The sequence below is a fragment of the Letharia columbiana genome (assembly GCF_014066305.1).
Source record: "Letharia columbiana isolate WasteWater2 chromosome Unknown Sc0000001_s0, whole genome shotgun sequence".
Lineage (NCBI taxonomy): Eukaryota > Fungi > Ascomycota > Lecanoromycetes > Lecanorales > Parmeliaceae > Letharia > Letharia columbiana.
The window spans coordinates 970126-987500 of NW_023501037.1; the positions used below are offsets into that span (position 1 = coordinate 970126).

At 29.7% G+C, this 17375-nt stretch overlaps 1 protein-coding gene across 1 annotated transcript; it reads right to left on the reverse strand.

Moving 5' to 3' along the window:
* Window positions 1-383: 383 nt before the first annotated feature.
* On the reverse strand, window positions 384-2306 carry HO173_000856 (uncharacterized protein; the record flags this gene model as incomplete). Its single annotated transcript, XM_037302803.1, has 2 exons — window positions 384-1644; window positions 1807-2306. 2 exons carry the CDS (start codon window positions 2304-2306, stop codon window positions 384-386), a joined length of 1761 nt encoding a protein of 586 aa, XP_037170310.1.
* Window positions 2307-17375: the final 15069 nt, after the last annotated feature.

Genomic DNA, 17375 nt, shown 5'->3' on the forward strand with positions numbered 1-17375 from the left:
GTTGGGTAGTGATGAAGATAGCTCTTGGGTTTCGTGCCTAGGAAGCGTCACTACGACTGGGTTTTGTGAGGATATCAAGCATGTAATCAATGTTTAGCAAACGCCAGAGCAAACATGCGTATGTGTACATGTTCAATCCCATGATTAATCGAGGTGGTGGAGGAGGTTAAATTCAACGAAGTCACGGTTTGCTGCGCTTGCAAATCAAGCAGGCGAGTCACCCGTCTGTTCTTTGGCCCTTGTTGAACAATTCTTTTGGTGTTTACGGAGCGCAGGAATAAGCCAAGCGCTAGCTGCTTGTACGTGGTTGGTCACCAGTGGGGGTCCGAAGCCAATGGAAATAGATCCTTGCTCTGGTCGAGCATCATCTGACGTTGACAAAGTCAAGGCTTCTTCTCCATAATGAGGCAAGGATCATTGAACCATTCCAGCTTTATACTCTCCAGCATCTGGGTTGCCCCTGTTTTGGCTGATAATGGATCCTTGCCACGGCATTCCAAATATATCTTGATCTTGGGTTCAGTCCCAGATGCTCTAACCGTGAAGCGGATTCCTTCGTCAATATCATCGAGTTTTTCGAGCCAGCAGGTGATCATTTGACTACTTTCTGAAACGGGCAAGTCAGGTGTGTGGTCGTTAGTACTGGAATCATACCCCACGGTCAGGTCTCGCCAGCGGACTACATTTCTTCGTCCGACAAGCTTTGGGTAAGGCTCCCCAATGCGACGCACTTGATCGAATACTGCCGACGTTGCTGTTATGTCTGGAGACCGCCAGTACGTATTAATCGTATGAAAATAGCCGTAGCCCCCATACAATTCCTGTAGTTTAGCCCACGGGGAACATGATGGCCAATCCTTGCAAGCGCGCAGAAAAACGACAGCGGCTGCAATCCCATCTTTGTCATGGACGACGTCAGGGAACATGTAACCTAGCGCTTCTTCGTAGGCAAAATGCACCTTTTTGCCCTTACCCGCAAGTTCTAATGCTCGATTACCAAGCCACTTGAATCCTGTAAGGGTTTCCTCAACGGCGAATCCTCGAGCTTCTGCAAGCACTGAAAGCATCTGGGAAGACACCGCGGTCGTCAACATCCACTCTTCACCCGATTCTTCGGGCTTTATCCCTTTGGCCAGGTAATCCGCGAGAAGAATCCCTACTTGATCACCGGTGAATTGATGCCAGGAACCGTCATCCAGCTTCTCGGCAACGGCAAAACGATCTGCGTCAGGGTCGTTGGCAAGAATCAATCGTACATTCCGCTGGTTTGCTGTTGCCTTTGCTAGGTCAAGAGCCCCTGTTTCTTCGGGGTTCGGATAAACCACAGTGGAGAATTCGGCGTCAGGCTGGGCTTGCTCCCGGACTACTACCATGCGGTCATGGCTATCTAGCACCTTCAATATGGCTTCCATGGGAACGAGACCGACACCATGCATAGGAGTATATACAAATCCCAGAGGAAAGCCGGCATCTCTTGGGCGAACATCCACGTATTGATGTACTTTTTTAAGGTAGCTTGCCCGCATGTTGTCCAGCACTGGGGTGAGCAGCTTGGACTGTCCGTTGCCTTTGATGTCCCAGGTCACTGGCTCTAGATTGTTTAGTATAGCGGCTGAAATCTTGGCATCTGCTGGGCTATTGATCCTGCGATATAGTCATCAAGTCAGTAGTTCTTCTTCGAGATTAAAGCTTGACTTGAGGAACCACTCTCGAAAGCGAAGCCATAGCTTTACTACCAGACTCCATCTTACTGCTCAAGCTCAAGATTGAGTACGAGCACGAAGAGCTGACAATAAAAGCACCTACTGGCATGCGTTTGACCCGTAGACTTTGTAGCCATTGTCGTCTTTGGGATTGTGGCTTGCAGTAATCATGATACCAGCGGCGGCATGAAGCTGTTTCACAGCGAAAGGCACCATTGGAGTATGAACGAGATCCTCGTACCACGAGACTCGAATCCCTTTGGCAATGAAGGCGGCAGCTGCAAGTTCTGCAAACTTCTTGGAGTTGTGGCGGGCATCATACCCAATGACTACTCCTGCCGTAGCTGCTGAGGCCCGTTCTTCTTCTAGTAGATACTGAGCTAGACCCTGGGATGTTTGGATGATAGTTAAGCTGTTGAGTCGTGAAAAGCCCCCTCCCATTCGAGCCCTGAGACCAGCTGTACCAAATGTGAGCCTCGAACCGAGAAGAAAATCTAATTCCTTGAAGTTTTGCTGCTTGACGAGTTCCAGAATCTCCGTCCTCGTGGCTTCATCCCTGTCCAAACGTAGCCATTCTTGGATAAGGGCTTCTATGGTTGCCATTTTCTCCTGGGCTGTGACGGTGCGATTGAGGGGTTAGTTACCCAGGTAAGTGCTGTTGAATAAGGATAAATAATCGACTGGATGGCCAGATCCGATGCATTGGATGGTAACAGCCCCTACAGATCACAAGCAGCGTGGGTCGTACTGATTACATTTCAGACATTTTCCCTTCTCAAGTTCCCCAGATGTTCTAACTAGAACTCGCCAGTCCCAAAGTCATCGCTAAGAAAGAGACATACATCGGATGAAGGAATCTTTGATCTTTGAGGTTCCCTTTGTCTTGGGTTCAAGACAAGACATGAGAAACAAGACCCGCGCGGGTGGGGAACCCCACCTTCCCCAATCGCGTGACAGTAGGGCGGCAAGTTCGTCCGTTGCGGATGACCGTCAGCAGGGATCTCGAGCCCACCTTGTAGTCTCAGCTTGGCCCCACCGGCCTTGAGGTGGGTCTGAGTAGGAAACCCTGCCAAGACTTATTTTTTTGGTGTATTGCCCGATATATAATATTCACACCCTGCGTACATATGATCCTTAACAAAAATGCGTATCTACGTGATATAGCCTTTTTTGAAATTCTTGAAAAAAGTCGAATAAATAGTTAAATAAGCCCTCGTCAAATTAGGAGCTATAGTGTAGTAATTAAAAAGTAAGCTTCTAATTTTATTTTACTAAAAAACTTAGCTAACTTAGCTATAGTAGCGATATTAATACTTAAAAACGCTATATATCTTAATAAACGCGTAGTACTATATAGGAATTCTCTTATAATATATTAATCCTCGAGGTAATTATTATAGTACTCGCCAGACCGACGACATGGCGTATTAAGGAAAATGCGTAATCTTATCAATTAGTTTATTACTTCGATTAAACGTCGTAGTCTCCCCCCATTTTTTATAGTCTCTCTCTATTTTTTAAACGGCTAGGCTTATAAGAGTTATTACGGCGATAAGTCGTCGCGGCGATAGGTGTAAATAAACAAGCAAGTAAGTAAGCAAGTAAGTAAGTAAGTAAGTAGAGTATCGCCGCGACGACTTATCGCCGCGGCGACCTCGTAAGCAAATAAGTAAGTAAGTAAGTAAGTAAGTAAGTAGTAAGTAAGTAAGTAAGAAAGTAAGCAAGTAAGCAAGTAAGCAAGTAAGCAAGCAAGCAAGTAGAGTATCGCCACGGCGATATATATAAATAAATAAATGATTAAATTTACGAAGAGTAGAGCGGAGAGCGAAGCGGAGATAATTTATTCTTTTAATATAAAGTTAGATATTAATAGTAGCGATATCGATAAATAAGAATATCTTATATAACGTTAAAGTCTTTTATAAGTATATAAAATATAAAAAAAGACGTCTTTAAATATAGAAAGGTCTACGTCGTCGTTATAAATAATCTAATCGAATATCGCTTAATTATCTTAACGCTATAATTTCAAGAAAATAGTAGAAGATATTAAGCTCTATATTTATTAGTAGTTAATATATTTCTTATTAAAGAAGATTAGAAGTTAAGTAATATTCTTTTTTACTTTAAGAATTTTTAATAGAATCTTCTTATATAGAGTTATATAAAAAAGATTAAGATAACGATAAAGCTCTATAATTATATTCTCTATATATAACGTATTAGATAACTAGACTATATTAGAAATACGTTATTAAATAATTTATTAATAAATCTTTACGCGTAAGACTTATTTAGAAGAATAATATAATAAGATAGAGTATAGTAAATCTATTATATATAATAACTCTAATTCGAATAATATTAAATAAAAAGAGGAAGGAGACTATAACTAATTAGAAGATTAATAAGATAAGAAGATAAATTAATAAAGAATAATTAGTTTAAATATGAAAGAGATCTTATTAAGAAGAGGTCTTAGTAAGAATCTTTAGATCTTATCAAGTAAATCTCACCTTCAATTATTTTCTATATTATTAATTAATATCTAATCTATCTATTATCGCTATAAAGTCTACTTTATCTATTATTAAACATTCATTAATAATCTCTTAGCCCTTCACATCTACACCTTACTCTAAAGAGAGAAGTAAAAATAGTATTTTATCGAAGATAATTAGCACAGCTAAGAAGAGAAAGATAAGAAAGATAAAGACTAGAAAGGTTTAGGATATAATAAGTATAATAAAAGAGTTAGAACTAAGTCTTTACGACTTAATAAAAGATATATAAAATTATTATTAAAAAAATCTCTTACGAAGTAGATTTCTATAGCGTAATTTTCTCGTAAAACTTTATATTAAAGTTAATCTTCTACTTAATATTATACTAAAGAATAATTCGACTAATAAGTCTATTAAATATATCTTATTAAGTCGTTAGAAGGCCTCGCTAGAAAGAATAGAGTAAATTTCGAAGTTATTATAAAAAGAGGTTCTCGCTATTAATAATTTAGATCTTTTTAAGAGATAAAATAAGGATATTAACTTAAAGAAGCTTTATAATATAAAATTAAAAGGGCTATTAAAGGCTATTAAAAAGGAAACACTATATATTAATCGATTTTTATCGATTATAATGCAGTTCTAGTATATAAAGAAGAATAAAAAATTCCTACGGCCTCAACTTAGTTCCATTATAATGGTTTTCAACATTATATATTTTCAATAGTAGAAGACTAGAGCTAATTCGATTCCTATTTAATTAGATATTCTCATATATTCGCGTAAAGTTAAATAATTAATTCTTAAGCTTTATAATCGATTTAGACTAATTATTTTCTATTAAAGAATTCTATAATATATTAAGAAAAGTAGCGATTTAGATAATAAAGTAATTAAGTATATTAATCGTTTTAATAACTATTATATTTAGTATAATAATCTAGAATAAATATAGAGAGTTAAGGAATAGAGGATAAATAGTAATAGAAAGTTAAAGTTAATAATCATCGATTATATAATTTAAGAAGGCGATATATCTTTTTATAGGCTTAAAGCCTTAATAATAAATTATTTTAAGCCTCTATATATATCTTATATATTAAAGATATCTAGACTGCGTAAGAACGAAGTTCGCTAGAAAGTAGATTAGTCTTTTTAACGATTTATAGTAATAAAAAAGTTATAAACTAATAGCGTTAATATATCGATTATCTTATAAATATCGCTATTCATAACGCTTTCCCTATATAATAGAAATAGTTATATAAAGATCGACTATCGTTAATTAGTTCTATATTTTATATTAATAGACTAGCTCTATAAAAAATCGTTAGTTACTCGCTTAATTCTATTAATATTAATAAGAGTATTATAAAAGATAATATTAAGATACTTAAAAATATCTATTTTAAATAAATTAGATTTAAATAAGAGAATTCTTATTAAGATATTAATCTACGTCTTATATACGATAATTAGCTTATATTCTCTCATCTATAGAATATTAAACGACGTTATATAAAGTAAGAGATTTTTAATTATAATCGAATAACTTAATTAATATCTATATCGATCTTATTTTATATTAAAATAATCTATCTTACGATTATTTATAAGATATATTAGATAAATACTTTATTACCTAATCTAAAAAAGGCTAATAATATTAACTTTAACTTAAAATTAATAGCGAGTAATAAACGTAGCCGAAAATTAAAGGATATATATATATTTAATAATCTCTTATATCTACGATATACGTAAGATTTCTAAAATTATAAGAATATAGGGTTATCTAAAAAGAATAACTTTTAAGCACTTAATAAGTTTCTTATATACTCGTTTTAGGCCCATATAATTATAATACTTTAGATATATATCTTACTTTATAATAATAAATAGAGTTATACTATAATAGAGGAATAGCTCGCTACTTATACGACTAAGAAGATAAATAAGATCGTAATTTTTATACGAAACGATTTATTTATTAAAATACTCGAGAATAAAGAGAATATTACTTATTAAAATTATATAAAGTTCTTATAAAGTATAAAGCTCTATCTTATTTTAAAGTATAAAATTAAGTAGAATAATATCGACTTAATTTCTTATACTTTAAATTAAATATATCTATATTTCTATAAATTTAATTTCTATAATTACGCGAAATTAATACTTTAATAAAAATATTATACTAATTCTAATAGCGAAGATAGTACTATTAATAGTAAGTTAGCTTAGATTATTCTTTTTAATTCTTTTATTAATATTACTAGTTAATTAGATAAATAAAAAGAGATTAATCTATTCGACGAGTATCTTAATAGCGAAATAAAAATTATATTTTAGAAGCGATATAATTCTATATTCAACTTTAACTATCTCTTTAAATATATTTCTTTTAATACTCGATTTTTTAAGAATATTAAAAAAACCTTTTACTTATTACTTAATATTTATTAAAACAATTATTACTCGATTAAGTATTCTATAAAAGACTTATATAAATACGCTAGTATATTATAAGAGAGCTCTATATAATAAAATCCTAATCGATTATATATTAAATTAGCTTTATATCTACTTTTTAATAAGATAAGTAAGATAAATAAGATTATTAATAAGTATAATAAATAATTACCCGATAATTCTCTTAAGAATAAGATCTCGCCGAAGAAAAGAAGATAGCTAAATTAAGAATTAGACGATATAACTATAAATAAGATTAACGATATATAAGACTTCTATAAGAATATAATAGACGAATAGCGAATAAATGCTTTTCGAGGCCTCTTTAAAGGTTTAGAGACTTACTATAAATACTCGAATTTAACTTTAAAGACCTCGTTTTTTAACATCTAATATTCGATTACTTAGAGTATTAATATTTAATAATAATCTTAAATTAAGTACTTTAAGCGCGTATAGCTAATTATTCTATACTATAACTACGTTTAAAGTTATATAACGCTATTAGCGAACCTTACTATCGTTATTAATAAATCTATTAAATTTAGCTATATAATATTATTATAAAGAAAACTACTATATATCTTATATTAAGTTATTTAATATCGAAATAAGATTTCTACGCTTGCGGGTTGAGAGGTCTTAATCAATCAGAGAGCTTCATTTAATTCTTTATCGACTTTAGATTTAACTTCTTTTCAGTCTTATAACTGCACTAATTAGTCATATTACTACTATTTAATTATTTCTTTATTAATTCTCTTTATTTTTAAAACCTCTAATATCTATAAATATATACTATTAACGATATATTAGCGAGACGCTTAGAGTATAATATCGCCGTCGCTATCGCCGTCGAAGAAAGATACTTTTAGAAATATATTAAAAAAAGTATATTAAACTATATTATTTCTTTAACTAATCGTTTATCTAACTTCTAAAGTTATTTATATATATTACTTCTATCTACCCTTATACTAACTCTCTATTTATTCGCTATTATTAATATATCGACTAATAAAGATCTACTATCTACTTACTTCTATTTCTTTATATTAAGTATAATTCTAGTATTAAAATTCTTTCGCTTATAAAGCGTTATTATAATCTTTATAACCAAGTTAATCTTCTTAACTCTATTCTTTTATACTTTTATTTTTATAGTCTTTTATCTATTTACCTTCGCTATAGTTTTCGCATCTCTTATCTTCGCCTCTTTCATCTTATTTATTAGATAAATTCTTACTTATTTAATTACTTCTTTAACTACTAAGACTTCTATCTTTCTCTTATCGATCTTAATCTACTTCTTCTTCTTCACTCGCTTAATATTTAGCCTCTTATTAACCATAGTTATTTCCTTAAGTTAACGTCTAATAAGAAAATAAAACTTAAATTTATACTCATTTATTTAATATAAATCTCATTCTATTACTAACGCTAAGAAGTCGTTAATAATAATAATAGCATCGACTTATCTAGCCCATTTCTGTACGATATTCACGTTTAAAAAGATATTCAACTCGGCAATATCAGCAATATTAATTCTACTATATTTTTATTTATATTTCTCTTAACTCTATTTAAGTAATCTTTTATATATATTAATTATTCTTATATTTAATATATAATTTTTTACGCTTATCGAGTCTTTAAATTATATATTTAAGATTCTTATAAATATAATTTTCTTATAATAATTATAGTATTCGATAGAATAGATCGCTATAATCGATTTAATCTCGTTAAAATACTTTAGAAAAAATTCTCGAATATAATTACTCTAAGGTCGATTAAGAATAATATACTATTCTTTTAATATATCCACTCGCTTTCTAGCTTATATTCTTTCTACCTCTATTATAAAAGTAGCTAAATTCTTAAATAATAAATTAATTAGATTATTCTTAATAAATTATACGAAGTTATTATATAGATTTAATACTCGAACTATATGATTAGCTCGCTATTATATACTTAAAAAAGAATAGATATCTTTAAATAATAACTATTATATAATAAGATATATATCGAGGTTATTAATATTTATATTAAAAGCGTTTATAATAATAAGAAGCTTAACTATTAAATTTAATCTCTTAAATTTAATAGCTATAGTTTTTAACTTCTCTTTATTTATTTCACTATTATAAGTACGAAAGAATCTTTTCGCCTCTCTTTTTATCTAATCTATATTAAGATACTATCGAGTTAACTAGTTAATAATATTATAATTATTACGTTCTCGATATAGCGTGAGAACTTAATATGTCGCTTCCTTCCCTTTCTTTAAGAAACCTTACTAGCGTGACTTGGTATGTCGCTTTCTTTTCTTTCTTTAAGAACGTTTATAGCTTGAGCTTAATTAATCAATTATAATTAGAACTAAGAATCACCTTTTTCTTCTTCGTGAAACTCCTTTTTAGAAGTATATGTATGCTTCTTATATAGTATCCCTAATAATTGATAGCAATATATGGCTTTCCTATATTCTTTAACTACTATTCTTATTATTTTCCGCACTAGAGATATTATTCTTATATCAAGAAGTTTTACTTCTATTACTTTCTTGAAGGAAGGACTTTTTCTGAAAAAAAGAACCGCTACGGGAGCTACTTAATTCCCTTACCTTTTTAAGTAACTTTCCTTCTCTCAAAGGAAACTTATCTCTCGTCCTTGACACTTCCCTTCCTTCTCGACAAATCTTTCTTTTCGTTTTCTCTCCACACCTTTTTATAACAGAGTACGATTATTTATAACCGACGAAGTTAGAAAATCTATTCTATTAGACTTAACGATTTTACTCGCCTTTTAATTTTAAGCTTTCTTAGTAAAAAATCTTAAACTTTACGAGTAGGTTCTTAACGAGAATTATCGTTAGATTATTAAATCGATTATATAGACTTACGATTTACCTACCGACGTCCTTTATAATTAAAATCTATACGTCTAACGAGATCGATCTTAGAGTATTAACTCGGTCTCTCCTTCGGAGACTACTCGATCAGAGAAATCTCTTATTTATCCTCTTTTCTAGAATCACGATTTCGGATCTATAAGTGCTCTAGTAAGAGCAGTTACTATCTTTATACGAGGAGTTCGTTATTATATAAATAGTAATTACTTTCTTATCTGATAAGCTGGAATAACTCGCCTTAAGCCTGAGAATACCTCTATTCTCGAGAATCTAAGCCTCGACTTGAGAGGTTATATAGACGTCTCTCTAGAATCGTTATCTTCTTCTTTTCTTAAGGTAATTTAATCTTCTCGTCTTGATAATAGAACTTCTCTTCTTAAGCTCGATAAAGGTAAAGAAAGAAGATTTATTAATCTTTTCTTATTATCACTCGTGACACTTACGCGAAGGACTTAATCTCTTTATCGATCTTAGTCTCCACCTTTTTTTTTATCGCTTTCGAATTCTATATCGAAAGTGAACTCGGCTTTAAGGAAACTAAGTGTATTAAATTCCCGGGATTTCTATATAGCTACGGACTTGATAAATAGAATTCTCTTTTTATCAGGTTAAGCTATATTTAATAAGATATTAAAAAATGATAATAAAGGATATTAAAACTTTATAAGTATAGGATTTTCTAGTAATAAATCTAATAGACCGACTTTTAATTAGCTAGGATCTTTTAACTTAGAAAATATCGCTTAGAGATCTAATCCTAGTGAAAATTAGCTTTTATAAGATTAAGAGAGCTCTTAACAAATGCCGCCTCTATCTATAAGAGTGGATTTAATAATATAATAGATTATACTATAAGCTATATAAGCAATTATAAGAAACTTATAATCTATATCTAATATTATAGGTTTAATAAGCCCGTAGAATCTTTTAGAACCTTCTAAGCAAGCTGCTTTGAGGGGATCTGATAGTGATTTTTATATCTTCGATCTGGGATTCTTTTATCTAAATCTAAAAGAATTATATAGTATTAATAATATTATTTTTAGTAGTAAAGAAACTATATATCGAAAAGTATATTTTTTCTATCGATATATAAAAGACTACGCCGTGATTAAAGAAGAGAATATTATACGTATAAATCTCTCGACTTATTTTTAAGGAGCTATCTTATTCTAATGGCTAAATACTCTATTCTAAAACGAGAAAGACGCGATAATATAACTTTAAATAGGACTGAGAAGAACACTTATCCGACTATAGAATCGTTTTAAGATATTTATATTCTCGGCCCTAGATTAACTTACGAGATAAGTTTATACTCTTAATAACGCTAATAATAGACGTAATTCTATAAGCTATATATAGAGCGTTTTTAAGTATATCGTATAAATAGAAATCTCTAAGAAGCACGCTTAAGCTATTTAGGCGTGAAATTACTTAAAAGTCGAGTTATAAATTACTATATCGCCTTTAACTTCTTAAACTACGCTTCGCGAATTTATAAAGAAGCTTAATAATAAAAAGAAGCTATAATATCGTCTTAATTAGTAAAAGAAATTACAGTATAAGAATATGCGAAAGAAAGTTCGAGATCGAGATCGAGAGAGAGATCGAGATTAAGATTATAAATAACGATTTAATAAGAATAGATCTTTATCTAGAGAATAATAAGATAGATTTTAGAAAGCTTAAAAGCGATTATTTCTTCCTTCTCGCCCTTTTTTAATAGGTTCGCGGGTCTATAATACTCGTTCTTATTAGCTAAAGCCGTTATACTCAGGCTATAAATATTAGTAGCAGTCGAATTTCCCTATATATTTCTCTTATGCTTTTTAAGCTTATACGTCTTACTAGTAGAATTAAGGCGGTTAAGTATCTTCTTATATATAGTCGCCTGAATAACAATTCCTATAGACTTCGCTCTAGACTTAGACTCAGACTTAGGCTCCGGCTATAGCTTCGGGAAATTAAGCTTTAAGAAACGCTCTATCGACTTTTAAGCAGCCACTTATAATTATAGCCAGAAACGTCTAGCCAAATTAGTTATAGTATTCGAATTGAACGAATTACTAGAATCGTGATAGATATTCATTTTATTTAGCTAGATAATATGGCGGTAACTAGGGATATAGTAGTTAGAGATTTATAGAAATGCCTATACCTTAACCCCTATAGGAAGTATACTTTTATAACCTTAGAAACGAGAGCTTTATTTCTGAGGGCTATTATAAAGACTATAATCCTATATACTCGTAGAATTCTTCGATATATTATGCGAGTAATGATGATTATTTCTATAATGCGTATGAGAATAAGGCTTTAGAAGATAAGAAATCCAATTATAAGGACGAGGAAGTTGATATCGAGTTTATCTCGATTACTTATTATATTATTATAAATAAGATAAGAGATTCGCTAATTTATCGAAAATATTAAAAGAAGTTTTCGTCTAATAATTAGTTATACGCTTATTTTAAGAAGAAATCTTATCGTTAAATAGCCTCTTTAAAGAATACTAAGAAGATTTCTAGAGAGAAGAATTTTATACTTAACTTACTACTAGAGGAGTTAATATAAACCTTTAAGTAAATGCTATTAGAAAAGGCGTTTATTTCTAAGAAACTCGAGTTAATCGAGTCTATAGCACTCGCGAATCCGAATAATAAAATAATCTTTCGATTATAATATTATCTTATTAAACTATTTAGTCTTTCTTTAAAAGTTTCGTCGAAATTAGAATATCTAGATATCGAATATCTAATAAGTATAAGAGATCGAGTTTTCTTAAAGAGACTAATATTCTTATTCTCTATTAAGAAGTATATAGCTTCGATTACCTTACGTGAAATTAGCTTAAATTAATATTTTACTAATAAATAGATTATTTTTTCTTTTTTTATAAAAGGTGAAACTTCGAAAGAAAAGTCTATTATGATTAAGTTTATATGAGATATATATATCATAGATAATTTTAAAGTAAACCTTCTAATAGAAATAAATATACTCGATCTAGAAGGAGTAGTGATTAATCTTTTATAGGAGAAAATAATTTTTATTAAGTGTGGGAATGTCGTTATATCGATGCAAGCTACTGTTAGAGATAATGTGAGAATTCGATAAATCGTGAGATCGGAACGATATTAAGTTATTTCTTTAAAATCTACTAAATCTATTACTATATCTTTGCGAGGCAAGAATTCACTTTCTAATCGAGATTTTCTTTTCGAATCGAAGATGAATAAAGTTTATATATATCTTATAGACGCAAATTTTAACTTTATTTCTATTCGAAATAATAGCGCTACTCCGCTTATGGTACCTCGCTATTATAGAATTAACTTTATAATTAAGTATAAAGCTAAAGAAGGTTACTCGATTTAAGTGAAGAATTACTCTTTAATAGCTAAGGTATTCGAAGATAAGAGGCCTATATTTGAGGAATTCACTAATCTCGTTATATTAAAGTTAGCTATCGGGAAGATAACTATAGATCTCGCTTTAAAAACGCGATTGCTTAATGAAATTACTATCTATAGAAAACGAGAATATACTAATATAATGCGAAGTATCTTAGAAGAAAATCCCCGTATTTGAGAAGACTCTAGTAATATTATTAATCTTTCTAAAGCGGAGTAACTGTAGGTGCCAATTATTACGAATTAATAATCTTTCTCGGCGAAGTTAGGGAATAAGATCTATTCTCTAACTTTAGAAGGCTGTAAGCTTATTGACGAAAAGTTTAATAAGATATATACGTAAGGTAAGATAAGCTGGTCTAAGGAACTAACTTCTTTCGCTTTCTCTATTTTTATAATTTATAAGATAGTCTATATTAAGTCTAAGAAAATATCTAAGCGAAAGAAAAGAGTCGTTATTAATATCAGAGGCCTTAATAAAATTACGATTTCTAATAATTATTCTCTTCCTCTATAGGATAATATAGTTATAGTTATTTAAGAATATACTTTCATTAGTATAGTTGATTGTAGTAGATAGTTTCATCTTTTCTTAATAAAAAAAGATTATCGATAATAATTTACTATAATATCTTATCGAGGATTAGAGTATTTCAACGTGGTAGTAATAGGTTTTAAGAACTTAGTGCTTTATATTTAGAGGAAAATAGATAACTTTCTTCGTTTATATTATTACTTTATTAGATACTATATAGATGATATTATTATCTTTTCTCGAAGCGTAGAAGATTATTACGAGTACTTAAGAACGATTTTTCGCTTTTTCGCGAAACTTAAAATCACCCTTAAATTTAAGAAATCCTATCTTAAATACTCGTTAGTTACGCTTCTAGAATAGAAGATAGATAGATTTAACCTTATTATTACCGAGGAAAGGGTTATAGCAATTAAAAAAATATAGTTTCTTATTATCTTAAAGATACTTGAAACCTATATAGGAATAGTAAACTGGCTATAAAGAAACGTTAGGTACTTTACTTAGATTTCTAAATCATTATAACGCTTAAAGACGGAATTCTTAAAACGATCTCCAGTCTTAGGCGATTATCTTTGTAGGAATTTCTCGAAGACTATAAAGATCACTCCTATTAAAAAGAAAGTAGAGACTTTTCGTATTTTATAGCAAGCATTAATTATGAAAACTTACCTATATCATTATAACGTTAGTTATTAACTTTACGTTAATCTCGATAAATCTAAGAAATACGATTTTGGAATTATAATATATCATGTGGTAGATAATCTTTAAGAAAGTTTTTTTTCTAAGACGAACGTTTAACTTATTATATTTCTATTTAAGCTCTTAAACGTCGTAGAGTTATATTATTAATCGATAGAACTAAAAGTGACTGCCTTAATTTAAATCTTAAAAAAGATTCCTCACATACTTAGCTAAAGAATAGAAAAGAAGGTTATCATTTTTACTAATTACTCTACCACTACCGATATTACTCGTTAAATTACACTTTCTTCTTTATTCTCTAATTAAATAAATTTACGACTTATACATGCTTTATAATATATCTTTTAATTTAATTTAAATATTTAATAGAGACTTGATAAATAAAATGTAATTCTCGACGCTTTATCTAGATTGCTTTATAAGTAAAAAAAGAAATTCGACACTTAAGATCTAGAAATTCTTAATAAGATTCTCATATATAACTTAACACTCGTGAAAATGTCTAAGGAATTTTATACTAAACTTATACTTGACTATTAAGAGAATAAGAAATAATTAAAGATTCTCGATGCTCTCGTCGCTCGAAAGGTATAGCTTCTCGAGAAATAAGAATCTATAAAATACGTTAAACTCTCGAATATACAATTTCTGCTTTAAGATGAAATTATCTATTATTAAGATAAGTTCAACGAGCGAAAATGACTTTATATTTTAAAGAAGGCGGAGTAGAAGATTTTCGAGCTTACTTATAATAATTATAGTTATATCGATTTCTATAAATCATATGAGAGGATTGTAGAGACCTACTATATAAGGTATTTAACTTAATACTTAAAGCGCTATATCGTTTATTACCCGAAGTATTAGCTGAATTAAACTATAAGATACGCCTTATATAAGAGTCTTAAACCTATTATAATATCTACTTTAATTTTCTATACGATTACTATTAATTTCATTCTAGTACTACTACTTCTAGAAAATGAATTTAACGCAATAATAACTATTACTAATAAATTTTCTAAAAGAAATATATATATACTAGGGAAAGATATATGAAATGCTATCGAATAAGTAGAAGCCTTACTTCTTACTCTCGCTAACTAGGGAATTTTCAAAGCTATTATTTTAGATAGAGATTTAAAGTTCCTTTTGAACCTTTAGAAAGCTATCTTTAGAACCTTAGAAACGAAGCTTCTCGTATTTATTACTTATTATTTATAAATTAATAATTAATTTAAGCGAACTAACTAGACGATAGAGATTACTTTAAAATTTTATATTTTTTACGTTCTCGATAATCTTTAGAATAAATTCTTCGTATATCTTAGAGGTAGTCTTAATAACTCTATAAATATATCGATAGGAAAAGCTTCTAATGAGATTATCTATAGTACGAAACTTAATAATAGATCTAATGTAATGAATATCTTAGTAAGGAATTAGATAGATATTATAAATAATCGTATTTGATATTGATAGAAAGCTTTAGATATCTTAGCTTTCGCGATAATTGATGCGAAATTTAGATATAACTCGAAGTATAAAGCTTTAATTATGAAGAAAGGAGATAAAGCTTTCGTTAAGCTTTATAGAGGATATTATCTTTTCGAACTTAAGAATATAAAACTTTCGAATTAGAGGGTTGAATCTTTTATTATTCTTAAGCGAGTCGAAAACCTAGCCTATAAACTTAATCTTCTAGTTATTTAAAAAATCTATCTCGTTATCTTAATCGTAATACTTAAGTTTACGTTTAAGAGGAAAGATTCTTATCGCTAATCTCGTGAGGAAGAATAAGCTCTTATATTTAATTAAGAGAAGCCTGTAATTAAGAATCGCTATGAGATTTTAAGATTAGTAGATTGCTATGCTAGTCGGTCTCTAGATTAAGAAAGTAAAGATAAGAAAGATATTATAGAGTATCTAGTGAAATAAAAAGGTTAGAGAAAGATCTATAATGTGTAATATAAGATAGAAGATTTAGAGAACGTAAAGGATTTGATCTACGATTACGATTTAAAGTATGGGAAACACTTATAAAGAGAGTATCGAAAGAGGAAATCTTAGAACTCTACGTAAGTCGATAGCGTAAAAATTATTTCTTACGCTATTGATATATCGTTAAGCTAAACATTAAACGAAGTATAGTTCTTAGGCTTTATTAAGTCGCTAGATTATAAATACGATTTACTTTATTAATTCGCATTTTCTAATATATTATTATATAGAAGCTCGAATTCAGAAATTTCGGGAATCTCGAAAATTTCGAGAATTTCGAAAGACTTCGTAACTTGCGATCGCGAAGTAAAGTAACTTGATTAGCTTCTTAGATCGCGAAGTAAAGTAACTTAACTAGCCCCTCATTTCTTTCCTTTACCTTACTATATTTTCTTTTAACACTTTATAATTAGACGTAACTCTACTCCTCGAGAAAAGACTTTTTACGATTTTAACGATTTAGAAGTTATCGCTGAGGAAGTAAAGCTTTAATAATCTTATTCGAGATTTAAAGAAGTAGGAATAGCGAATCTTAAGACTCTAAAATTGATCCTCTAGGGTTAAATTAAACGCGTATTCGAATAATTCAAATTCTTTCAATCGAGTCTTATAGATCTCTGTAAAATAATCGATTATATTCGATTTAAAGTAAAAGAAGATTTGCTCTCGAAATAGTGGTATTACGAAAGCTTACTATAGTGTATTCTTAATTATTCTTCTCAAATTTATCTAAATCACTTTTATAAATCTAAGAATAAATTGAAACGAATAAATACGTTTTACGATTAGGATCCTTATCGTCTCTATTTATAGCGAGGCTATTTTTCATATATACTAAGCCTTTACTATTAAAATTTAAATAACTTCCTTAATTCCATAACTCGTTACTTAAGAATATCTTCCGTCTCGAAATCTAAGTTAATCTTACGTTGAATTAAGAGTCTATCTAAGAATAAAGACTATTATTAAAATAAGACTATTTTTATCGAGAAAGTATCTAAAGATATTAATACTCCTCTCCGCTATATAAATCTTTCGAATACTTAAATTACTAAGATAGTGAAAATGTAAGCTTTACTAAATTCCAGCGATATTAATACTAGCCTTAGATCTTCGCGA